The following is a 26,907-nucleotide window of genomic DNA, read 5'->3' on the forward strand; positions in this document are numbered from 1 at the left end:
GATTGGATTTCGTGGTTGCATTGGATTTCCACTCTTGGATTCTGCTCTTCTCGACTGTTCTCTCCAATGGCGTGGCACGTGCTTTGCGATATCCTCACCTTCTGGCCAAAGTATCATTGTCATCCCTCTGACGTAAGGGCGTATCTTGATTTCCACACTGGAAAAAAAAACCACATTGGATCTAGAGTCCAGACTCTTGAAAACATTGACAAGAAAAAATACTCTTGATTCAATCAGATTTAAGCTTAAATCAAAAGGATATCCGCTCAAATTAAGAGGCTTGGTTCTGGATTTAAGCTTAAATCTGATTGAATCAAGAGTATTTTTTCTTGTCGATGATTTCAAGAGTCTCGACTCTAGATCCAATGTGTTTTTTTTTTCCAGTACAAGTGAACCCTGTTGTTCATATAAGTTCATTTTTCCCAGAGCTCACGTCGAAAAAGAGATACGCCCTCACTGCCGTGCCAGGGAAAAACGCCGTATGAGCCTTCAGGCGTTGCCAAATTTCCTCTGGCAAATCACAGATTTGTAGGAAAATTTTTGAATATTTTTCTGCCGATTTCTCAGATAATTTTGGTTATAATTTGATCCAAAGTGTCTGAAAATTTCAAGAGAAAATATTCATAAGTTTCCTCTAAAATGAGCATTTTATCCGCAGAAATTTGGCAACTCTCGAAAGTTTATACGGCGTTCTTCCTGCTGGCACGGCAGCTTACGTCGCGCGACACGCGCATTGGCGCCTACAAACCTAACAGGATACTTCACGCATTGCGCAATGCGGGAAGTATCCCTGTTAGGTTTGTAGGCGTCAGTGCGCGTGTCGCGCTGGCTGCACACCGCTCCGCTCTGTTTGGCTTTAATATTCGAACTCGCGGAGTGAGACGTTTCAAAATTTCCGCCGCCATTTTATTTTTTTTACAAGGAAATCATTCAACGAAGCTGTCAGAAAATTTCACTGGATTTTTTCGTGCTGCCGATAAAATTCAGTGAAATTTTCGAACAGATTCAACCGACAGTTCCTCTGTGAAAAATTAAAATGGCGGCGGAAATTTTGAGACGCCGGGTGGCGCTTGCGATATTTTGGCGGGAAGGTGACGATATACCAATTGATCTGCCATTCAAACCTATGGAAAAGGATCGACAAACAGGTTGTTTGCAACGAGCGCCTTGATAATCGATTCTTTGACATAGCTTCAAATGGGGAAATATCGATAATCGATCATTCGTGCCTCGCCGCTGGTTCTCTCCTAACACTCCTCGACTCCTAACTCTCCCCTTGCTTGCTCAATACTAACATCATCCGTCGGCTCACGCACTGAAAAAAATGTAACAGGTGGATTTACTCTATGCACCTCGATGCACGTGGGTAAATTATATCCAGTGGTTTTGAAAGATAACTCAGAAAAATATCATTGATGTTTCAAAGAAAAATTACACATATTTCGTGTGATAATGATCATATGTCCCATTCTAAACAAAAGCGTAAAAAAGGCTTGTGACACGCACTGAGTTAAATCAAAATACGCGGTTTTTCTGAATTTGCAATCGATATGTGGATGATACACAACTGAAATTGGGTAAATTTTGCTGGGTTGCGAGTGAAATAAATTCATATGTAGAATAGAGTAACTTTCGATCTGCACATTGTAAAAGCCTGAGCTCGTTGTAAAACTAACTAATACATAACGACATATTATAATCACTAGGAATAAAAGTCATTAACGTAGGGGTTGTTCATATTTATACTGAAAATTAAGTTAATTACCACCTGATTACATTTTTTTAAGGAAGTTCTGATGGAAGTAAATCAGTCCAACATCAGTTTCAGTATTCTGATTCCAGACTGATCACACTCACATCAGGTCTACTTTTAATCACAAAATGGACTGATTTTGGTCTGATACACTTACGTTTGCTAGTGAGAATATTCCTTGAAATTATTTCGAATCGAAGTTCCTCCCGATTTCTTCCAATCAAAAAGTTTGTATTGAAGAGATTTGCGGGGTAGACTCATGGCTAAATGACGTTTTTAGAGTGTGTGCTACTAACACTAACATTATATAATCATACTAATACTTCCTTCTCTTAACTGTTCTAACACTTTTTTAATCTGTTTTTTTCCTTAAAAAAAAAAAAAAAAAAAAAAAAAAAAAAAAAAAAAAAAAATCAGTACGTAGGTAAAGCAAAATTTGATACATTACTCCTCCGAATTTGCTAGATTTTCTATATTGCCAAAATTCTTCAATTATCAGAGAAAACTTGGAGACTAATCGAATCAAGAAAGTATACAGGAGAGACTCCCCGACCAATAAGCGCGAAATCTCCTGGTAACAGCTAATTTTTAGTGCAGAATTGGAGAAAAAAATCTTCATTTCCCGAACTCAAAAGCACAACTTCTCATAGAAGAGAATAACTTTCAATTTTTAGAGAATAACTTCCAATTTTCGGGAGGTTTAATTTGTTGTATGCATTCTGCCGGTTCAGAAAATATTTTCATATTTTGCAAAATCCCTGATTTTCCCTAGCGTAAAAGTGAGAAGCGAGAGGAAATTCCCGGATCAACTAATTTCTTGCGAAATCTCTTGTATTTTCACCACTATTTCCAAAAGTCGAAAAAAAATTTGTATCACGACAAAATTAAATTGCTGCTTTAACGATTCAATTGTTAAAAAAGTGACTGCCATGTTCCAATGTAGATTTTACGATGGGAAAATGCTACTTTAACCACGCCCGTGGTTAAATTAGCTTTCCGCTATTGTAAAATGTACATTTGGAACATGACAGTCACTTTTTTTAACAATTGAATCGTTAAGGCAGCAATTTAAGTTTTGATAAAAAATTTTTTTCGACTTTTGGAAATAGTGATGAAAATACAAGAGATTTCGCAGGAAATTAGTTGATCCGGAAATTTCTTCTTGCTTCTCACTTTTACGCTTGGGAAAATCAGGGAATTTGCAAAATATGAAAATATTTTCTGAACCGGCAGTGTACTTTAGTGTGCTTCTACACTATTGGAAATTCTAACCAACTTATTAACCGAATTTTACCGAAATTAAGCGACAGTTTGGCATCGCTTTATGATGAACGAGACGCACGTGAATACCATTGGCGCAGTGTTGCCGATTTTCCGATAATTAGCCCATATTTCCGCGAAAATCAGCGAAAAACTTTATAATTTCCACGCTAGACCGCACAACGATGGATTTGAAGAGAGCACTTGACACCCACATGCATCATCCCACAAAAAAGTCCTCCACCGGAACCGTAAAAGCCAGCCGCGGTAAAGGGCAGGCTAAAAGTCGCAATCCGCAACGTAAAAAGAATAAAATAGGGATGGGCGGCCCCACTTCATCTCCGAGCCCAGCGTTACTCAGTCCGCTGCTGCAATAAAACTCGCTTGCGATGTGTGCGCTGTTAAAACAATGAACACAAAATTTCGGCGATCGCAAAGGTTGAAAACTAGGGATCGAAGAGGGAAAGTATCCGCTTAAGGAGCGCTAACTTCCACTGGAATGATACGCCTGTGTCACACTATCAAAGCTAGCCATCAAAATATCAAGGTCAGTGAGCTGATTGTTGAAATTGATAGACAAAGCTATAGACTAAGAGGACAAAAAGGATATGGAGGGAACCTATTGGTGCACGGAGAAAAAAACTCGTGCGTGGCACCCGAAGTTTAGGTCACATGGATCTCTGAAGTTTTCAGATTGAGCATCTGAACACTTTAGGTCCAGCTGCTGAGGTTTGGATCACACATCTGAAACTTCAGATGTGAGAACCGAAGTTTTTCGGATGTGAAAACCGAAGTACTTCAGATGTAAGAACTGAAGTTTCAGATGTGTGATACAAACGTCAGCAGCTGGACCTAAAGTGTTCAGATGCTCAATCCGAAAACTTCAGAGATCCATATGACTTAAACTTCGGGTCCCACGCACGAAGTTTTTTTCTCCGTGTGGAAGCGGGTGGTTTGCAATGGACAAAGGAGATAGGTAATAGACTAACTAACGGCAACTTACGAGAGACCCTTTAGTAGTCCATCACTGACCCTTTTAGTCTATAAGAACCACCAAATTGACTAACCGGATCGCTCCATATTCACTATGTCCTCTTTGTCTATCGCTTTGTCGTTCCTATACTGCCGTTCTAAGGATGAGCGCCGTAGGAGCCTTCAGACGTTGCCAAGTTTCCTGCGATAAAAACCGAATTTACTGGGAAAATTATGAATGTTATTTTCCATTTTCACACAATTTTGTACGCAATTTGATCTAAAATATCTGAAAATTTCAAGGAAAAATATGCATGAATGTTGTCGAAAATACATGTTTTATCAAGGGAAATTCGGCAACTCTCGAATGTTCATACGGCGTTCTCCCTTAGCACAGCAGTATAGGTTCTATCGAAAGAAGGAAGTCGCCTCGCGGAATTGCACCGCGCCTTCAACGAAGGAACATGCAACCAGCGTGACGTAACGAGAACAGGACATCATAACACATGCACACTGCACCGTTTGCCCTTCGCCCTTTTTTCACAGCTCGATCGCGCTGCTTTTTCCCAACTTCCTCGGTTCTGGCGGCACATTTGTTTGCAAAAGCACACGCTAGATAGCGTTGCCGGGTCGAATCATCCAGATCCCCGGGTGATACCGTGGGGTTTTCCAAATTCGACTCGAGAACATTCAGACAGTGTGCATCAGACTAACCACGAAACTTTTAGTTCTCCGGTAAGGATTAATAAAGTAACGAATTGCAGTTTACAACATTTGATCCTCTACGACGAAAAGTTCAAAGTTGCACGGGAAACAATGATTATAGTCATCAGAAGAGGGGTGACTGAAGTCATCTATTTTCGAAGGCTTTCGAGACGGTCAGCTGGACTTCATTATCCGGTAAAAAACTACTATGAATAGAAAGCTCGATTAGATGGACCGCGTTAACAGAGAGGAACAAAGCCACATTGCCAAATTTAGTTGGGCAATTTAATTTTTTACATGAAAACGATTGTGCAGATTTTCATGCAAATTTTAGTGAATTTTCTCCAAAGTACGAAGCAAATTCCTTAAAATTTTCAAAAGAATCAGCACAAACGTTCTCTCGTAAAAAATCAAATTGCCCGGTTAAATTTGGCAAAAGCTGATGTGGCTTCGTTCTTTCCTGTTAAACGCGGTCCAAATGAACCTAATGATGCGACCAATGTAGAGCTACTTAAACGTGCGAACGACTGAACTTTCAAGAATACAAAAAAATGTAGGCAACGCCGCGGCGTTCTTGTTTCCCTATTCGTTCAGTATTTTCATTTCCTGCATGATTCATTTAAGAGATTCAAATGCAGTTCCCGCGCGTTTAGAGCGCGCTGGGAAATCAGCTAAAACCACACACACAATTGCCACATGATGAGGGGTATCGGTGTTCTCTATATTTTACGGCCCGTGAAAAGCCAATTCGTGTGCGATGTCTGAAAACTTCCCTTTTCGTCGGTCATTGTTGCGGCATGCGAGGGGGAAACTACTCTATTTTCGAATCGAACCTTTGCGGAGGCGAATTCCGAGCGAAATCTGACAATATCGCAAAAATCACGAGACTGTAACTGAAAAATTCCGACGATTACAATATGAGTGAGCTGCATTCCCAAGTTTCCACCCTGTACCCGAATGAAAGTATCGCTTGGAAATTAGACAAATATACAAACATACGTCGAAATTGCGTCTTCACTGAAGCTTGAAATTCGAATTGATTTTTATCCACACATACCCCAAGTTTTGCGATTCGTTTACTGCCGTATATCGACAGTGGAACTATAAAAACGCGTATCTTGATTTGCGGCGTTGCAGATTTCCTGTCATCTTTCATTTTCTACACGGAAAACTACTCAACGTCATTTCTTGAAAACTTGTGTGATTTTTCTTCTCTACGTGAAAAATATCATGTCCTATGAAGATGTCAAGCGATGATGTTGGTTCTGTCTCCTTTTAAAAATAAGATAGAAGAGAAGATTTTGAAACACCGCAACCTAAATATGTATTTTTGCAGTTTAATTGTGGATATATAGGAATATTATTGGAAAATTCGGCTTCCTATTCTTCAGCAATTTAAAATGCTCAGATAACACACCGAGATGACTAAGAAAAAACTTTTGGAGATCTCGCGCCAACACACATTTGTATAAGTATCGACCAGTGACAACACCATTTTCCCACGTTGTTGATCACTGATGAGAAACATGCTGAGAGATATGCATAGTATATGCAGAAATATAATATATAGAATATAGAAATATGCATTACGGATCCACCATACCATGTTTTTTCGCTCGCGTTCAATTTAAGTAAATAGGATATTTTTGTGGTTTTTCTGGAAAAAAGTCTATAAAAGGCTAATAAAATCACATGAGACTTCGAGCAATTGCTATCAAAGGTCTTCCTTAAAAAAACAAAATATAACGTGAGATTTGCAACTTTGCAAACATAGATACCTACGTGATTTTTTAGTCCACCATCGATAAGGAACAGAGTTCCTGTTTTCTAAAATTTCTTAACATTTCCTACCCTTAAATATTTATAGTAAATGGTACATTTGATGGGCAAGAAAAAGTAAGCTCTATCAAATTGCACCTATTCTTAAGAATCATTAAGACGGATGCTCTAGCTTTTCCGAGAGCACTAAGTTTTACGCGATATGTAACAATTTCTGCACAAAATCCCTCACTATTAACCCCAGAGCACTTTCCTTAACAGCAGGTATGGCTACGTCCTTACAACTTTACAATAACCTTGTTTTGTAGTGTATGTGCATGCTGAAATTTGCTTGATTTTGTTGTTTTTCGTACTTGAAGTTTATGTATAGCTAGTTTTTACGGATAATCTGTAGGTAATGTAAAAGTATCAGTTTTTGGATAGTCTCGAAATTGCACGGATCAAATACTTCAGAACTTCCAAAATGTTTACACCTTTTCGATACCCTTGTTTTACAGTTAAAAACACATAAAAACGATAAAGTAGAGTCTTTGACATACAAAAATACAAAGGTTACAGTGTAGTTTTCTTCTGCACTGGTTGGGAACCATATCGGAGAATTTCACAGAGCCTAATATTGGAATGGTTTGGAGGGGCACCTGAAGATGATAATCAACTAAATAAGATCATGCATATATGCTTGATACGCGTTATTTTAGTTATCATATTTGACAGGTTAAGATGCGTGATTTCGATGTCTGAGACGCTTAAATGGCATACCTGATAAAACGAGAAACAGCTATTCGATTGTTCTTTCACTGAGATATGTGTGGGATACGGGATGCACTCGAGTTTTATCGAAGCAGCTCAAATTGCATAATTTCGAAAATTGAGAAGAGCGATGTCCTACTGTTAGAAACTCAATTTAAAACGTTGCACTGCGATTAATAGAACAAGATAAAATTTCTCCTACATCAAAGTCGCTTATACATCCTGATATGTAAGAAAACAAAATTGCTCGCTCATACGTTTACTCGTCCAGATGCAAGACATAGCGCTGAAAAATGAGTGGTATTAAATCAAATTTTACACCTCTCAAAACGACGGCAGACAATTATTTTCTGTTGTCTACTAACATTTCCACCTCTACCTCTCAAAACTCAATCAATAACGTTAAACTGACAATGAGACTGCAAGAATGCACGATGGGCGATACAATTATATCAACGTCCAAGTAGCTAAAATGACATAGCTTCTGAATTGAAGGCGAAAACAGTTCCCTACTCGTACTTTCGCTCCTTCCAGGGTGTGATTCGACGCGATACAATTATATCAACGTCCAAGTAGAAAAAATGGCATAGTTTCTGTATTGAAGGCAAAAACAGTTCCCTACTCATGTTCTCGCTCCTTCCGAGGTGTGATTCGATGCGATACAATTATGTCAACGTCCAAGTAGCTAAAATTGCATAGCTTCTGAATTGAAGGCGAAAACAGTTCCCTTCTCGTATTTTCGCTCCTTCCAAGGTGTGATTCGACGCGAATCGCTTATCACACCCCTTTCGCGGGACCAATCGATACTAACACGTCTGGCTGAGATTTTGCAAAATGAGTGGAAAACTATTCGATTTTCCTCGCGAAACGGAGGAGGGGACCGGATAATTTTGATTAAAAACGGCAACGAGATTTAATTGTTTCCTCGCAACGCCCGCGTTTCAACACTTCATCACGCGCCTACGTATGCGACGGATTTTATCTTCGCTCGCAATAAAGGCCGCACAGCGGCTGAGGCCCGGAATTTTTAGAGCTCTTGCGTTGCTACACTGAGAAAAAAAATATAGTAGATTTTACTATACTCGGACACAGTGATATGAGTATAGTAAGAAACACAAGACTCCATAAGGTAGCGTTTACCATATTATGGTATCACGAGAGTTCTGGTGGATACTACTATAATTCTGGTTATTTTCAATAAATAGTATCACTGTTTAAAAAATTAAGTAGACTTAGTAGTAAATGTTACCATACTTTTTTTCCAGTGTAACTTCTGCCGCCAAAGTTTTTTCCAGGGATTCCCTATGAAAATAAATTGAATTTTATCATGGGTCCTATGAATGATCCTCAACTCATTTTCATTGAGGATGTCTGCAGAAGAAAAATTCCTAGGGTGCACATTCGTCTCCGTGCCGTTTCAACTGATTCTCAGCGACAGGTACAGAAGTTTCCTGGAGGAGGTATTATTTACTTGAGACGGGAGGGTTGGAATTAAAAAAATTCCGTAAGATGACCTCCAATGAACCACAAGACAAAGTCTGAACAAGAAGTAAACGTCACATGTTTTCTCTTCGACGTCTTACATAGAAATCAATTTACACAACGAGAGGTTCGGAGCTCAAATGGAAATTGGATTATACAAATGACGTCATTTATATTTTTGCCATTTCAGCGATGTTACTTGTGAACACCCATATCTTGCCCAGGAGTTGGATGTCAGACTTTTTATTGGGTGATATTTTTTACTCGCGAAATTTTGAAGAAAAAACATGTATCGTTGAGCATCAATTCAGACCTTCTCCAGAAGCTTGTCGACGAAAATGACTGAAAAAATATAAATATTTAAAAATAGGAGGAGATTATTTGCTTTACTGATTTTCCTCATCGATTTATCTGTTTCTTATGAGTAAAAATAAATGCTGCGTTGAGTGATGTGCACGACAATTTTTAATCAAACAGGGATCAAATTTTTAACTCAAAATGAAACTGCATGGAAAATCACGGGGCGAAAAAAAGTGTTGATCCCAGCGGGCTGATTGTTGAAAATGGTAGATAAAACGATAGACAAAGACGGCAACAGGGATATGGAGGGATCCTACCGGTGAAAGCGGGTGGTTTCAATGGACGAAGGAGGTGGGTAATAAACTAACTAACGACAACCCACGGGCGACCCCTTACAATTTAATTAGTCAATCATTTTCTCTCTTAGTCTATATAGGAAGCCATTTCAATCAATAGGATCACTCGATACTCCCTGTGTCTTCTTTGTCTATCGCTTTGTCTATCAATTTCAGAGATCAGCCCGCAGGAAGGAACGATTACGCTACGTTATCAAAGCGGGGGTCTCTAAAATATTTTCTCTCTCGTTTTTATACCCACTGCACGCCGACAATTTTCAGCAGGTGCCAATAACGTCCTCTTTTTGAATTTGAGAGGCCTATTCACCTCGACGTGCGCCGGTTTGCTGAAACTTCTCTCCCACCCCTCGTCCTCGATGCTGGGGTGAAAGAAATCGTGACGCATTGATAGATGAATCATGTCATGCACCGCACTGGAATAAAAGTGCCTTGAATTTACCGTCGAGATTTCCTCTTGAATCAAGAATAAAATCCCTTCCATCGAGCAATTGAGAGGGCCTGAGGGCGCCGAATCCCTCTTATGAAGGAGGAAAAAACGGAAGGGTTTTTATTTAAGGAGCTATGCACTTTTAACTACTTGGACGTAGATACAATTGGATGTATTTCTATCAAACGGAACTATGTGCATTAAGACATGAGCCCTGAGACCCATAAGAATACATGCATAACAGGGCTCACGTCATAAAGCACATAGTTCCGTTTGATAGAAATACGTCCAATTATTTTAGTTTGCACTGTGTTCCTGCGGTCTCGACGCAGCGTTTGAATTGGGTTACAGAAAAGGAAAGAAAAGCAGACGTTATAAAAATTTCCGCGTTATATTTCAAGAACTAGGTAATACATTTTAAGCTATAGCGGAATTTCTTGGTTTTGGCTCGTTTAACATATGTATAATATGAGCGAAACTCCGCAGTTAGTCCGCACTATACTGCCGTCCAGCGTCCACAGTAGAAACGCAGTGACTCCATAGAAGACTTTTTTTCAATTTTTTTTCCCTGACAAAATGTTTAATTGTTTGATGTTTGATGATCAACAAAATGTTTGATGATCAACGATCATTTCAGATGTTATCAAGTTGTTCGAAAAGGCCTCCGAATGATCAGAGATCTCAGCTCACGGCGAGAATCTGAAAACTCCTTCAAATAGATGCGTATGCAATTTGTGCTACTCAGACGTTCGAATAGTTGTTTCACGCCTTTTTTCATATTCCCGCAGCAGAGGCGGCGGCTGCGTTTGAAGGGGGGAGAGGACTAATGGAGATGTTGCATGTGTGAGGAATTTGCGATTTGATTGTTGATTTCTATGTAAAAGTTCGCGAGAAACACGATGGTGCCACTGATTTTCTCTGAAATCAACTCCCAAGCTCAAAAAAAGCTCTCAAGTTGAGGCCAAAATGGAGGAGATATCCCACGCTATCCTGAGAGTCCACTTCTACATCAAGACAAACTCTCCATGCAAAGATAGGGAACAAATACATTGAGGGGCTGCCACTTTATTTGGGGACTCCAAAACTGAAAACACGGCATCACTGCTATTGTATTTGCTCCCTACCTTTGCATGGAGAGTTTATCTTGGTGTAGAGGTGGACTCTCCGGATAGCGTGGGATATCCCCTCCATTTTGGCCTCAACTTGAGAGCTTTTTTTGAGCTTGGGAGTTGATTTCAGAGAAAACCGGTGGCACCATCGTGTTTCTCGCGAACTTTTACATAAGAATCAACAGTCAAATCGCAAAGTCCTCACACATGCGCCATCTCCATAGCCACCTTTGACGTCATCAAGACGTCGCGGTCATCAAAACACGATTTTGCGATACGCGCGAGCGGCCCATTTCTCTTCCGCCGCGGAAAACTTAGCCCCTGGTTACAGGATTATGGTCTGTGGCAGGACAATCCCTATTTCCGGCTATCGACGAGGGATGGTTAATCTGATCGGCCCCGATATGGACGACGCGACGGCGAGAGTTGAAACGAGGTCAAGCGACGCGACCCGTCGCGCGGCGCGTTGCGGGAAGCCTAACCGCGCTGGGCCGGCGCAATTTTGCATACTTCAATTTGCAGTTTCTGTTTCGAACATTGACGGCCGGCGAAAGGCCATCGACAGCGTTGCCGAGTTTACGTCGGTTTAGCGGGGAAAGAGACGGGATCGCGACCGGATTGGCAACGTTGCGCCCTGATTACTAGGCTCTCCGCGTTCCGGGGATCGGTATCTTAAACAAAGCTACCTGTCCTGTGTTCAAACAACCAGGGACTAGATCACTTTCGAAATTTTCCCGCCTTATTTTGACTTTATTATAAGCCCGAAAAGTTCGCCTTCGGCGAATTACTTGCACGGTTCGTCGGGTTGAACGAAGGATGAAACTCCGTCCACGGGATTCCTTGGACAAAAAAGGGATTTTTTCGGGGAAATCAGTCTTCATGCATCTCATTTACTTTTCAATGGCAGAAAATGAAACAAAAAATGTTCCTTACTTCCCAGGTAGCCGGCAATATTTTAAAAATATTTTCTTTGTTGCTATGAAAATATCTTTCAAAAAATATTGATACAAATTTTAAAAAATAGTTTTATAAAAGATTTTAAAAAATTTACTAAGCAATATTGCTAAAATTTTTTGAAAATAGCTGGAAAATATTTTTTAAAAATCATAACAATATTACAAAAATATTTTCATGTAAATATTTATAAATTAAAAGCATAAAAATATTTTTATAATGTTGTCACGCAAATAATTTTTAAAAAATATTTTCCAACTATTTTTAAAAATTTTTGTTATTAATATAATGTTTATGTAATTTAAATCAAAAAATTTCTCGCCAATTATGTTTGCCCTCTTGGTGTAGTTCCCAGATTTTCCTAATTGAAACTGACCTAAGAAACTGTATTTTGAATTCACCTGGCTCTGCTGTGAGACTTTTTAATGAAAATGAAATAGGAAGTAAAAAGAGAGAAAAATATATGGATAAAATAGGAAGTTCATTTCGAGGGAACGGGAAAATACTCGCGTTTTGCTGCTATCTTGAACTTTAATAAAATTCCAGCGCAGTTCAAGGCCTCATTTTCATAATTCTTTTGAAAATTTAGTGATTTTTACAGCAAAAACTGATTCTCTTGATTAAAAGCTTGTTACCAAATGACATAAAGTTGATCACTGAGTAATGGTGTCATCAGAGACCCTAGCAACCCACTTTAAATTTTGTTATGAACATGTGTTGGTAATTAAGGTTGTTAAGTGGGTGCATGGGAAAATGGGTATTTATTAGAAATGCACATTTTGTTCTTGTGAACAATCACAGCGAATACACAGCATGCATTCGACACTTAGACATATTTTTGGAACCAGTTTTCTTTCCTGCTCCTCATCCTGAAAATATGCTTGATTGGTGATTTTAACTGGTGAAAGACCATCTCTTTTCACTCCGATTTTACTTCATTTCGGGGGTATTGCAATTGCATGATATGTGATGGGAGAAAAAAAAGGGTACAAAAATAAGACTCTGTAAGACACCAGAAAACTTTCACAGTTATGATTTTCAGCGAATCAACTGATAAATATTTTATTTAGATAGGTATATTTTAAAGGATCATTCTTTACCATATGAAGATTAAGGCTAAAATTTCACGAGGAATCTTAAAACCAGCTTGCCTAGAAACATCCTTAAGGGTCCTTCAAGTACTGAAATTTCTATGCTGACATAAGATACTTTAAGGAGATTTTTAGGTCAGGGAATTCTCAATCAGTGTCTTTAAATTTTGACATGAATACTTCTTACCAATTTCAAATGAAAATCTGCATTTCTCGTTGGAAAAAAAAAATTCTTTGGACAAAATTTGTGGGAAAGGGCACTCAAACATGCAAAGATAATTTTAATTTTACGGTTTTCTTTCGCATACGATGCGAGACTGCTTGCTGTTCACCAGTCTCAATCCTCAAACAAGTTGACAACGGTGGGTTAACAATCTTATCAGTTTGCTTTATTACCTAAGCGGCATTACAAAAAATTTGGGAACCCTCTAGCATACTCATTAGTATGGGCAGTTCTTGGGAAGGCTCTCAGGATCAGAATGGCAATGGTGTTAATCACGGCGAAGTAGACATGAAAATGAGGCACAACTCGATAAATTTTGAAAAAAGGTAGATAATGAAGTCGCAATAGACAAATAGAGGATAAACCCTTGGGGCGCTTTTCATTTGTGAAACCGAATAAAATTAAAACAAATAAATAGATAGGTACGGTGTAGGTTTGGGGGACTTTGAGTCTTCGGAAGACAGAAAAGTCTAGATGTAGAAAATGGAGAGGAGTTGAAGGCATAGTTCTGTCAAGTCTGCTAGAAGAGAGTGGGAAAAACAAGTGAAGAAATTAGTTCCCTCGATGATGTGTTTTGATAATCCAAATTCTGATAAACTGAAGTATAGTATAGGATGGAACAAAATGCTTATTAACACAAGTTTAGAATTATTGTGGCATGAAGCACTATCTGTTGTGCATACAGTTTTTGTTAGCACACTGTAAAATAATTAAAATATTCACAAGCACTGAACACATGCACGATACCTATAGAACTCTTCAGAAAATAGTTTAAATCTTTCAATTCAAAGGAAGGTAGGGGGACATGTAGACAGGGGATCACAAATCAATCTCCTAAGCGGCAGACTCCATGCCAAATAAGAGTGAACATTTTTAGCACAAGAAAGAGGATTCAACATCATGGTTCTTGTATTCACTTTCAATACTATACCGAAGATGGTACGTCTCCTTTGCAGTCTAGAGGCGTAAAAACTTATTTGGTGTGAACTATATTTTAGATAAAAGTTAATGTAAGGATACGATTATGTAAAATTATCAAGGACGAATATTTTCGGGATCAGAAAGGTTTAAGTAAAACATCATGAGTACAATGCTACTAGATTTTGTAATGGTGAGTAAGGAATAGATTGCAAAGCTGGTGCTACCATGTCACTCACCTGGGGCAAGGAGACTTCATTTGATGCAATCAAAATCGAGGATCGCTCCAAAATAGGGGGGGCTCCAATTTAACTCAATCTTTTTGCTTGATATAGTTTTTCAGGTACAGAGCTTGTTCCATGTACACTAAAGTGAGCAACAACTCAAACTTTGTTGATTTCTTAAAGAAAAAAAAAAAAAAAAAATAAAAAGAAACCAGTTTACAATTCCATTGCTGATAATTTTTAAAATTGTGATTTCACATTTAAAACTAACAAAATATTTCTGCGTTTGATTGACAGTTGGATGAATTTCGGGCAGAAATAACACGGCGAGATCAAGAGATCTTGGCAATGAATGCAAAGATGAAGACCTTAGAGGAGCAACACCAGGACTACCAACGACACATTGCTGTCCTCAAGGAATCTCTCTGCGCCAAGGAAGAACACTACAATATGCTTCAAACAGACGTAAGTGTAATGGGAGTGAGAGAACTGTTTGTACTATGAGTACCTAGCAAAAGTTATCTAAAGATACTACGATGAATGTTCCTCAGCGCCACATTAGAGCAAAGAATTTGAGATTAAACAGTTAAGTGGTAACCAAGCCTTGATATTCCACACCAACTGCATAAGCATAGTCTCATCAAATGCCATTTGATGATGTTAGGGAAAAACATGTAGACTATCTGACGTTTGCAGACAGTGAAAATTTTTAAAGCTTTCAAAGCAGTGGCATGGTATGAATGATCGATTATCGATATTTCCTCATTTGTATCTATGAAAAGAATCGATTGTAAAGGTGTTCGCTGCGAACACCCTGTTTATCGATCCTTTTCCATAGGTTGAAAGGGCAGATCAATCGATATATCGCAAAGCATGTCATGCCACTGTTTTAAAGATTAGGTGCAACCATTAAAGTAGTGAAAAAACCCATTTTGGAATTGAGGTATCGATTCTTGAAAAATAATTTTAACACAGAACAACTTGAAGAGGCTCAAAGCTGAAAGCAGTTTCCACACAACCCAATTCAATTATGTTCAATTCAATCAAATTCAATTATGTTCGAATTTCCATCTTCTCTCTATCATGAGAAATTCAGTTTACTGCAGAATTTGGAACAAGATGACTACTTAACTATCTCTTTACCTTGTACTGTGCATTACAGAAAATTTGCGCATCTAACTAATTCTTTTCTTACTATTATTTTGTCAATTCTTCTTGATTCTTGACAATCATAGCCAAAGAGAGAAATTCAAACTTCAAGGGGTAAAAAATCGTGGCTTGTTTAATCATCATTGGGACAAATTAAAATAAAAGTCACTATTTAAGGAGCTAAGCAGCTTGGGCGCCAAATCGCTAAATTGCAAGTATATCATAAATCTATTATTGATTCATATACAATATATTTTATATGCTAAGCATTAGTTTCACTGAATTTGGAATATTTTGTTTTGAATGTAGCAAAAGTATAATCTTAATATATTCTTCTCTAGCTGGATGAACTGCGGCAGCGATTGGAAGAGAAAAACCGGCTGATAGAGAAAAAGACTCAGGCAGCTCTGCAAGCAACACAGGAGCGGAATAGATTGAGTGCTGAACTTACAGAACTGAAGGATCACATGGACATAAAAGATAGGAAAATCAATGTCCTACAGAGAAAGGTGAGTTTCTAATTTTCGGATTCTGTGCAAACGATTTTGCCACAGATCACAAGTACACCATCTGAAATAAGGCTCACTGCTCGAAAATTATGAGAGAGGAGCAACCTTAGAGGCTTAGTAGAGGGAGAAGGTCGAAGACATTTGAACCTCATTTCTCAAAAGATCACGTGACCTGATCTTTCTCGTGTGAATAAAACCTGTTGGCAAAATCACCAACTTTCAGTCTGAACTACTCGTGCGTCTAACAGCAATTGGTTTGTATAAAAAAAATTGATATAGGTAATCTAAATCTTAGAATTCTCACAGAAAGAAATTTCAGAAAATAAAAATGTTAGCCATATTCTGGCTTAAAGTGCATCAATTTACCTACTTTATTTTTTACTCCCTGTAATTTTTTTCATTTCATTTAGCAACATCTGACTGTATAATTTTAAGTAGGAGCCGACTGATTTTCTTTTTTGTTAGTAAATTATTTTTCCATACTTTATTTCAATCCAAGTAATGGATTGTGCTTGTTTTGGTGCTTGTTTCGTACATACATTTTCGTACTTAGTCATTTTGAGTGAGATAAAAAATTGGTGAAATGCTAATTTTAAACTATTGTATCTTTTGTTTATATTTTCTTTTCTTGTTGTTTTTTTATTACATTACAGGGAAATACGAACTTGCATGGTGACTCACAATAAGCAGCATTTTGACATTTATTCTTTCTAAAAACAATTATTTTCTTCGTTTTTCTCCTTTCTTTGATGATTACTATTTGTACTTTCATCTTTCGTAAACATATTTTTTTACCTTAATTTAATTGACTTTTTCTCCTTACTTTAGGTACTCCTTTTTCAGTTGTCTCTACATATATTCACCACATTATTATTTTATGTTATCATTTATTTATTTATTTTACAACAATTTACAAATTATTTTATTATTTGGCTACTGATTATGTATTCTTTAATTATTTACAACACTTATATTCAGGTGCTGAACTTTTCATTAGAATTTTTTTCATTTCCTTTCCAGTCTCTTTTTTTTATTCATTTACCTTCTTTCAATTTTTATTTGACTCTGCACTTACACTTCCATTTTTTTGCATACGTTCTTTTGTTTTTCTGTTTCATTTATTTTTGTTCCAGAAACCTAAGATTTCAAAATGCATTCTCAGTTAATCAAGTCATTCAAGCCATATTGAAATTCACATGAAAGGGTATTCTCTCAAAATTATACTTCATGGCTGTTCTAACAATTTGTCTTTTATGATGCTAACACTTTCTGCCTTAGAGAAAAAAAAATGTCAAAAGAAAAATTAAGGTTGAGGAAACTAAATGAGTTGTTTCTTATCATGCAGTAAAAGTTTGTACATGTTTTTTACCTTAATTTTAAAATGCGAAATCAGAAGTCATCTCATCATAATAATCCAGTCATTCATGACAGGGAAACCGTGGTAGTAAACACGATTTCGTACGTATAAGTTCTAGCAGGAGCAAAATTCTGTTGCAAAGGAATTAGTATTGCTTCCTTCTGTATGTTTTCAGAGTAATTGCGCCATAATTATGATAGAGACTTTATTAAAAAATACCGTGCACAAAAAATGATACAGCTTTCTATGACAGAGCATTCTTTTGACAAAAAACTTACTAGACTAAAACATCAATAAAGGTATTCAGAAATATACATAAAAAATAGATGACAATGAACAATGATGCTTCATAATTTTAGACTTCGAGTGGTACCAAATTTTAGGCCTTGTTTAATAATCTTCCATGTGTTTATATGTGTTTTTAGATTGAAAATCTGGAGGACCTCTTAAAAGAAAAGGATAATCAAGTGGATATGGCCAGAGCTAGGCTTGCCGCCGTTCAAGCACATCACTGCACCTCAGAAGGTGCCTTGTCGAGTTTAGAGGAAGCTATTGGAGATAAAGAAAAGCAAATGAACCAACTGCGCGAACAGAGAGATCGCGCAGAGCAAGAACGTCAAGAAGAGCGTGAATTCCATGAAAGAGACATTGCAGAATATAAACTGAAACTGCACACATTGGAGAGCGAGGTAGAAAAACTAGCCGCACGGTTAGACCGAGCTCAGTCAGAAAAAGATAGACTAGAATCAAAACTCGAAAGTTCTCAATCTGAACTAGGAAAATCAAAAGCAGAGCTCGAAAAAACAGCTGGCGAGGCAGGTCGCACTAGTGCAGACTGGGAGGCTGCAAGACAAAAAATCACGCGGCTTGAATTGGAGAACGAACGCCTGAAACACGATCTAGAACGGTCACAAACTACATTTGGACGAAGTACACTTTCAACGTCACAAGAACTTGACCGCATCCAGGAACGTGCGGACAAAGCTACCGCTGAGCTCAGGAGAGCACAAGCAGAGCTCCGCGTTACTCAAGCTGACAACGAGAGAGCGCGCTCTGAGTCCTCTCAACTTCAGGAGAAGGTGGAGAAGTCGCAAGGGGAGATCTACCGACTGAAAGCAAAGCTAGAAAATGCTCACGGAGAAATAGAGAGTCTGAAAGCTGAGTACGAACGAGCTCAGTCATCAATTAGTAGGATAATAGCTGAGCGGGATCGAGCAACGATGGACCTGGAAAAAGTCAAGGAAGAGTTGGAAAGAAGTCAGGCGACCCTCGGCAAAGCTCAACTGCAACAGGAGAAACTACAGAATGCACTCGACAAAGCTCAAAGTGAGGCAGATAAGTTGCAAGAGCGGTTAGACAAATCAACTGGCGAAGTACGGAGGGTAAGTTGTTGATTGTCTGTTACATAATATGAACTCAATCTAAAAATTGAATAATACTGAAGATGGAGTCATCTCTTAGCCTGTTGCACAGATTCTTTATGAATTAGTGGACAGGGTGTCTACAATTATTTGGATTAGAAATTCTTTGACCAAAATTACAAATAGTGTCTAAATTCTTCGAATGAAGATCTACCGACAAGCAACGAAAAAAGGAACAGTTTTCAATTTTAATCTTAAATTCATCACAATTTTCTGAATTCAAGTCAGTGTTCTAAAATCTTTCTTATCACAGTCATGTAGACTCAAAAATGAGTCAAGGATTTTAAAAGAAAATTATCGTTTTTGCTCTTAAAAGTCCTGAAATATCCCTGTTTTCCGAGATGTTTTAAGGTACATTTTTTTTTCAAAGAATTTTAAGAACTTGACATGTTTAAACCGGTACATATTTTTCACATTGATTGTAAACAGCTTCAGGTGTTAAAACCAGCAAACACTTCACTCCTCAACAACACAAATATTATCCTCTGACTTGACGCTCAAATTTACAACCTAGAATAATTTTTTTAAAATCCTTCTTTGGCTGAGTTTAAACTGCAGACAAACTGATTTAGCAAACTAAAATTTCAACACTCGTTCCACTAATATGACAAATCAGCAAATGCTTCAAAAAGCTATATTCAGTTTTCTGTTTTCATTTAAAATTTGATCTTTTTCATTTCCTTTTTGGCATTCCGATTTTCCTCAATTTGTTTAGGGCATATGGCACTTTTACAGAACAAACAAAAAACAGGAGCCACCACAGACACTTTTCTGTCAGATAATTTTTACGATCAATTTTTTTAAGGAAAACTCTTCACTTTCTGCTATTTCTGTTTCTTAACTTTCTATCTTTTTGTTGATTTATTTTCATCCATTTTCACGAACTCCTGTTACTGTTTCTGTTACATACAACAACATAATATCTTCATTATTTTATCTCCTGAGATTCGGCAGAGTTTTAGATGCGGTCTTGCATATTTTGTAAGATATACTAGGCTCCGTCAAGAAATTCAAAGATAAAATTTCCAATCTTTTCCATTTTTATGTTTTTTAAAGCAGAAGATAACAGTACTTGCGCTTTGGCCACAAACAATTTTCTAAGTTTTCTACAAAGATCAGCCCTAAAATTAAAGTTTCTAAAACTACCTTAATAAAGTTGACAACACACTTTTTCAACAGAAAGATATCTTAACATCATAAGTAATTATGCTATTCCGTATTTTTTAGTTACAAATGGAGAAGGAAAAGCAAAACTATGACTTTGAGAGTGTCCAGTCACAACTGGACAAAGCTTTGGGCCAATCAACACGACTTCAAAAAGAGCGAGAGAATATTCAGCTGGAGGCTGATAGGCTAAGGGACAAGTGTGAAAAAGCTCAGGTATAGCTAGAAAATGAGTAAAAGCAAACTGCAGCTTTGTTAAGCATGACTTTTGATCGAGTTGACCCGTTTATTCACTTCACTAAATTTTTCTAATCCCTGAGTTTTTTATTTTCTTGCAACTTCCTTTGGTGACAATTTTTCTTGAAAGCACATTAAAATTCTATCATTGAGAAAAAAAAAGAAGAAATTAACAACTAGGGATCCTTCAATCTGTTCTGCAAAAAAGAAACGCTTAAAAAACAAGTTATCAGAGCTTGTACCTAAATCGTCTGAAATAATTCCATCGTAAAAGTACAAGACGTATAACACAAATTCATTATGACATCTCAGCTGAATTTTCTGTGACTTAATTGTTTTTAATATAACTTGGAGGGTTTTTACTTAGTAGAGGTTTTTTTTTTATTTTTTTAAAATGCTTTCATATTGAGCCGCTTCTACAGGTGGCACTGCCATACGTTTCATGTTTCTGGGGATTTTATTTAGGCTGAAACAGTGATAGACCAGGCCTTCAGATCAGCACGAAAAAATTATTTTATTACTTCTATTGATACAACCAAGAGATTATAGGGTATAAAAACGCTTTGATCCTTCCGAAACAAACTCCAGTTTAAGAATAGATAAAAAATAAAGGCCCTGCAGACCAAAAAAAATTATTCCGCTGTTTCAGAACTTTCACTAGATCTCTGGTGCATGATGAGATGTAAAAAGACGATAAAGGATAGTTTCATTTCGTCAGATATTTCAGAGGCAGAATTTTGATAAAAATGCAGAGAATACAATTTCAGAGGCAGAATTTTGATAAAAATGCAGAAGAATACAATTAAGATGGAGTGAGAAGAAGGGAGGACACTTACGATACACTGTTTCTGTTGCTTGCTGATACTGAAACTTGGAGCTTAGCGAACCTGAAACAAATTGAAATCTTTGATTAGATCACAATTTCATTTAAATGTACACGTAACAAGAAGGGGTTCATGGTTTTAGAGAGAGAGGTTTTTGTTTTGTTTTTAAGGATTGACAATACACGTTTCTTACTTTGTTTAAGATCTACTGTAAAATCTTGGAAATAGAGAAATACAGAGGTAAAAAACATTAAGGTATCGAACCATTTAGTAAAATACTGGTTCCTCCAATAATGCTCATAAAAAATGGATCAGTTATGACTGAAAGCATATTCAAAATATACACTTCTAAAAAATCTCTTCTGGGCCTTAAAAGTAGGGCCAAGAGTATTTCTGTATAACAGTCTTGTTTGTAAAGATGTGCCGTAGGAGCTTCTATAAATGTATTCTTTCTTGCACTTCATTCCTTTTTGAAAGACATCAGCTAAAATAAGCTTTATTTAAACACACTTTGATCTATCCTTGTCTAAATACTGAACACAAAACCAGGATTTCATAAAAAAAATTTAAAAATTTGCAAATCCAGTAGGGATTCATTCCAGGTGGGAAGAGTAGTGACAATGTCAGAGCTACCGATCTAATATAACTGTTTTCTTGAAAAACAAATAATTACATTTACGTTAAAACATAAAACATTAAAAACTTTAAAGAAACATTAAGAAGTATTTTTCATAACGCATGACCGAAACAGAGAATTCCTTTAAAAAATTGATTTAACGAAATGATTACAAGGTATATTATTTTGAAGCAGGAGCGAAAATTTGTCACCACAGGAGATGCGATTTAGAAGTAATTGCTTTTATATAAAAATTGACATGCTTAGATCTCACAAGTAGACACTCACAATTATTTTTTGCTGTTGCAGAAAAATCACCACTTCCGTGAATGACCCTTAGTCCTATTTGTCATACATGCACTTTGAACCTGAGGGGTGGAGTGAGGTATAAAAAGAGGGGGGTGGTAATTTATTAATCAGAGACCAGTAGAAGATATTGATTTTCAGTTGCGTTCCCTAATTACTTCTATTCATCCTCCATCCATCGCACCTGAAGTAACATTCCGCTTATTGTTAGATGAAATATTTATAGATCGATTAGATTTATATTGGGCCTTAGTTCCCTTAAATATTTCTCAAGTTTTTGCTTCTTTCCTTACTTTCCTCTTACACTGTTTTTAACACACCTCAGTCATCTGATAAGTTTTATCTTGATCAGATCAAACATAGCTACGTGTTGATAACTGAATTTTCACTTTCGAAGTACATCCATTCTTTTCTCTAATGCTTATGAGATCATGGACATTTTTTCAGTCTGAATATTTCCTGAAATTTCAATGCACTTTATTCAAACGTCGTAAAAGTTGACAGAATTTTTGTATGTGAAAATTGTGCATTTTTGTAGAAACAATTTGCATGCAAAGCTACAAACGTAAGCTAACTCTCATCTCAGAAAAAAGGATTGAAGTGAACAAAACCTGTAATTAAGTGCATGTGAAAATTATTTTCCAGGATGAGTTTTGATTGCAAATTTAAAATTTTAAGAAAAGTAGCCGACTGACACATTCTTCCTCATTTCCTATAAGCGCCATTTGAAATGGAAAGCTATTTCCCTTAAAATTAGAAGCCCCAATATTAATTAGAGGAATCGATTCACACCCTTAGAATTTAGACCTTGCTTGGATTTAGTTTAAAAAAAGTTATTTTATAGAAAATGGACTACATCAGATCATTTCGTCTTTACAACCTGGTAGATAGATGAATTAAAAACTAATTTTTTTAAACATAGTATTATTCAAAGACTATAATGACTCCAAATTTTTATGAGGCAATATGAGACGATAATTGAACTACAAAGTTCCAACCCTCTTCCTCATGAAAGAATTGCCATCTTAATTTTTACTAAATAAATACGGCACTCATCCATATGATGCATCTCATTTTTTGTGTGGAAAATCATGGGCCAGAAAGAGGGATTTATTGAATTCCTAGAGTCTGGAAGAGAGGAGTTTGCGATAATTTTTTTTAGGAAAGAGAGAGAGAAAACTAGATTGAATATGAGGTGAAATGTTTTTCTCCCTTAAGGATTGGAAATAATTGGTGGAATAATTTTCTCCTCTTCAACACATAGCGTGAATTTTTAGAGATAAGTATAGTATCAGTTAATAATTGCTAAGATACAAACAAATTAAAATTAAACTTTTGATTTTTTATATAACCGAGAATGAGCTAATTTTACTGTTTTCTTATTAGATTTTGACAGCACGACTTCAAAAAGAACGAGACCAGTATCAAGAAGAGGTTGAAAAGCTGAAGGAACGCTTAGAATTGCAACAGAGTCAAGGCCTGAAAGCACAACGTGACAAAGAGAACCTCCAGACTGAGCTCGAAGTGATACGAGAGCGATGGGAGAAAGCACAACAGACACTGCAAAAGTTACAGGTAAAATTTCATGGAACACTTAGCTCACAGCATTAGCGCATCTGAGTCTCAATTAGAACAATAGTCCCGCTGAGTGATATGAATTTACGTCTGGTTACAAAATGCAAAAAGTCCCATTATTCGAGATAAATCGACGGTGAAACTACCAGACTACGTATTTAGTTTGCTGTGTTTGAAAATCTCTGCTCCTATTTTATTTTTTGGTAGAAAAACAAATCAATATAATTTCTTGAAATTTTCACAGAGTTTTCTTCACATAGAGAAGGGGAAGTTTTTAAGAACTAACTTTTAGTAGTTTTCCATTTAAAAAAAAACTATGACAGGAATTCTACAGCATCTGGATACCGAGATACGTTGTCTGGTACTTTTACCGTCGAAATGTAAAAATTCTTTTACAGGTTTATCCACTAACGTCAATCTGTTGGCAGTAAATAAAAATTCAGATAATTTTTTTTTACATAAATCCCTTACAAATTCTAATTTTGTTTCCTGTTCTAGCTTGAGAGGGATGACTCTGTGACTGAAATAGACATTTTGAAAGATAAACTAGAGAAGAGCCAGACCACTCTCTTAAAAGCAATCGAAGATAAAGAAACTGCTAACAAAGAATTCGAAAGACTTCTTGAGAAATACGACAGGTAAGCCAAAAAAGAGTAATTTTCATCGTTCTTCTTTTCTCCTTCATTTTGATGAATTTAAAAGCTTTGAATACTTAAAAATCAAGTTATCTTGAATGACATCTTTGAAAATATTGCAATCAACAAATTTGTTCACATAAATTTTTAGGACTTTCAAACTCCTCACGAAAAAGGCTCACAGATAAAAGTTTGAGCAGAGGTAAAAAAAAAAAAAACTCACGGCAAAAAAGAGGTGCTTTTGCACTGTGTATTGTAGAAGTTGATGAGAAGAATCTAAAACCAATGTATGCCAGCTAATAAAATAGCAAAATTATCAGAAAAGAAAGTAGTGAAAAGAATGACAATTTTGTTCATCTTTTAATACGTCAAACTTTTTGTCTTTTCCAGAATACAAAGTGAAGTTTACCGCCTTCAAACCAAAGTAGAAGCTGCAGAATCTGATAAATCTCGAAACGACATAGAGATTGAGAAAGCGCAAGCGGCAGCAGCAAAAGCTCGCGAAGAACAACGCAAGTTGCAGGAAGAGTTGCAACGTGTACAAGAGCTTTATGATAGAACTGTACTTCAACTAGGTAGAACCAAAGAGACAGAGGACAAATTTAAGGACGATATTGACAGAATGAGCGTTGACTTAGAAATGATGCGTGAGCGCTACGACAAATCCCAGATAGAACTGCGACGACTGCAAGCAGATCGAGAAAAATTACAGGCAGAGAGTGACCGATTTACATTTGAGCTTGAACGCGCCCACAATCAAAGCGCAAAATCTCAAGCGGCATATGAAAAGGGCCAGGAGGAAATAGCAAGGTTATCCATTGAAATCGAGAAAATGCACGACAAAAATGACAAGCTTCAAACAGAGTTCCGTAAGGCACAGTTGGAGCTTGAAAGATACCGCTCTGATGCAGAAACCTTAAAGCAAGAGAGCGAACGATATGCAGCAAAGGTCGGGAAATTCCAAGAGAGTACAGCGGAAATAGAAAGACTTCGTGAGAGTTGTGAGATGATTAAAGGTAAATATAATTACGAACAGGAACGAAATGAGAAGCTAAGTAAGAACAATGAAAGATTAGAGAGCAGACTGCATGAGTTACAATTGGAAGTTGAAATGCGGCAGGCGGAGATTTCTAAGCTGGTGGCTTTACACGAAAAACACCAAAAAGAAATAGAAAGAATCCACATAGAGTGTGAGAAGATTCGCGATAAACATGAGAAGACAATGTTCGAAAACGAACGACTGAAGAATGAACTGAGTAGCAGAGGCCCGCAAGATGCGGACGCTGAAAGGCTCAGAGACAGACTGGAGAAAACTCAACAAGCACGAGAGAAGGTCGAGGTGGAACTAGGAAAGATGTCACGTGAACTTGAGCGACTGCAATTAGAAAACGAGCACCTTAAATCCGAGCGAAATAGGGTCGGAGACGCAGAACTAGAGCGTGTTAGGGAACGACTGAACCAAACGAATCAAGTTAGAGAGAAACTTGAGCTGGAGGTCGGCCGTCTTACCCGGGAGTTGGAAAAATCGCAGCAGCATCTTGGAAAATACCAGGAGACTAATGAAGCAACACAGATAGAATTCGAAAGAATGTCAACTGAAATAACTCGGATGCATGAAAAGCTTGAAAAGACTCAGTCCGAGCTGAGGAAGATCTCTGACGAGAAAGTCCGCCTGGAGAATGAACTCTATCAAACTAAACGAGCCTTAGAACAAGTACAAACATCGCAGCACAGCGGTGATCATCGACTGAAAGAAGAGTTCATGAAATTGCAACAGGAATACGCACAAGCTTGCCGTGACAGAGATAGGATGGCTGGCGTTTCAGAAAAACGCGGACAGCAGTTGGAGAAGATCGAAAACCAAATGACTAAAATGGAGGACGAGTGGAAACAACTAGTTTTAGAGCGAGACCAGCTAGTTTTGCAGCTGGAAAAATCCCAAGAAATGCTAATGACATTCCAACAAGAGCTGCAGCAGTCAGAGGCAGAACTCGGTCGAGAGCGAGATGAAATCAAGCGACTCAAGACTGACCAAAGTAGAAATAAGGACAGCAGTAAAGCAGCTTCCGACCAAGAGCTGATGAAACTGCAACAAATACTGCAGGCTAAGGACCAGGATATCCAGAACCTGCATCAGCACTTGCAAGCGAAGGACCGCGAGCTGGCTAAACTCCAACAGCAGCTGCAACAGCTGTCGCAGAATGTTAATCGCGAGCGGCAACAGATCATGGAACAGGAGCTTGAAAAATGGCAACAGATAGTGGAGGTTGAACGACAGAAGTCAGCAGAGTTACAAAAACAGGTCCAGATGCTATCGCAGCAGTCGAGTCAAGGCAATGAGATGATAAAGAAAGTACAAATGCTCGAGAAGCAACTCCAAGCGGCACAAAAAGAGACCGCGGAGACAAAAGATAGTTACGCTAAGCGCGTACAAGCATTGGAGAAACAGTTGCAGACGCAACAGGCTGGAGCTTCTGGCGACGTTCAGAAGTTGCTCAAAGAATTGGAAAAAGCACACGCGGAACTCAAGAACTTCAGTGTGGAGAAAGATCGGCTCCAGTCGCAATTAGAAATGCTTGTTCAGGAGCTCGAGAGAAACCAGGTGAGTTGGAGGATAGCCCAAACTTATTCTCTCATTGATGTTAGATTGAACGTGCACTCTTCAAGTTATCTTATTGTTTGATAGTGATAATCTATTAGTACAATTTCACTTGAGAAGAAAAAGTTTTAAACGAGGATTCAAGATTATGCCTACAGACAAAGAAATAAATATTGATGCCAAGAAATTCCAATTTCCACTACAAAGCAGCA

General features: G+C 37.5%; 2 protein-coding genes across 8 annotated transcripts in view; one reads left to right on the forward strand and one right to left on the reverse strand.

Annotated features, from left to right (window-relative positions):
- The window catches only part of brp (ELKS/RAB6-interacting/CAST family member bruchpilot), a 164,552-nt gene that overhangs the window by 123,790 nt on the left and 13,855 nt on the right, over nt 1–26,907 (forward strand). For 5 of the 6 annotated variants that reach the window (XM_019050695.2, XM_019050690.2, XM_019050691.2 and 2 more), the window contains 7 exons: nt 14,601–14,768; nt 15,794–15,961; nt 17,744–18,700; nt 19,967–20,119; nt 23,273–23,461; nt 23,960–24,099; nt 24,487–26,698. In XM_019050695.2, coding sequence (XP_018906240.2) covers nt 14,601–14,768; nt 15,794–15,961; nt 17,744–18,700; nt 19,967–20,119; nt 23,273–23,461; nt 23,960–24,099; nt 24,487–26,698 — 3,987 coding nt within the window. The remainder of the gene's footprint in view (nt 1–14,600; nt 14,769–15,793; nt 15,962–17,743; nt 18,701–19,966; nt 20,120–23,272; nt 23,462–23,959; nt 24,100–24,486; nt 26,699–26,907) is intronic. The other variant, XM_019050692.2, reaches the window with a different exon arrangement.
- LOC109036465 (uncharacterized) overlaps nt 1–26,907 on the reverse strand; it is a 179,213-nt gene that overhangs the window by 116,775 nt on the left and 35,531 nt on the right. Inside the window, exons 1-2 of one of the 2 annotated variants that reach the window (XR_002009366.2) lie at nt 21,869–22,370; nt 20,636–21,027 (exon numbers count right to left, since the gene is read on the reverse strand). The gene's annotated coding sequence lies outside the window, so the exon portion shown is untranslated. Of the gene's footprint in view, nt 21,028–21,868; nt 22,371–26,907 lie in introns of those variants that run through there. The other variant, XR_011900026.1, reaches the window with a different exon arrangement.

This window comes from Bemisia tabaci, chromosome 6, assembly GCF_918797505.1.
Source record: "Bemisia tabaci chromosome 6, PGI_BMITA_v3".
NCBI lineage: Eukaryota > Metazoa > Arthropoda > Insecta > Hemiptera > Aleyrodidae > Bemisia > Bemisia tabaci.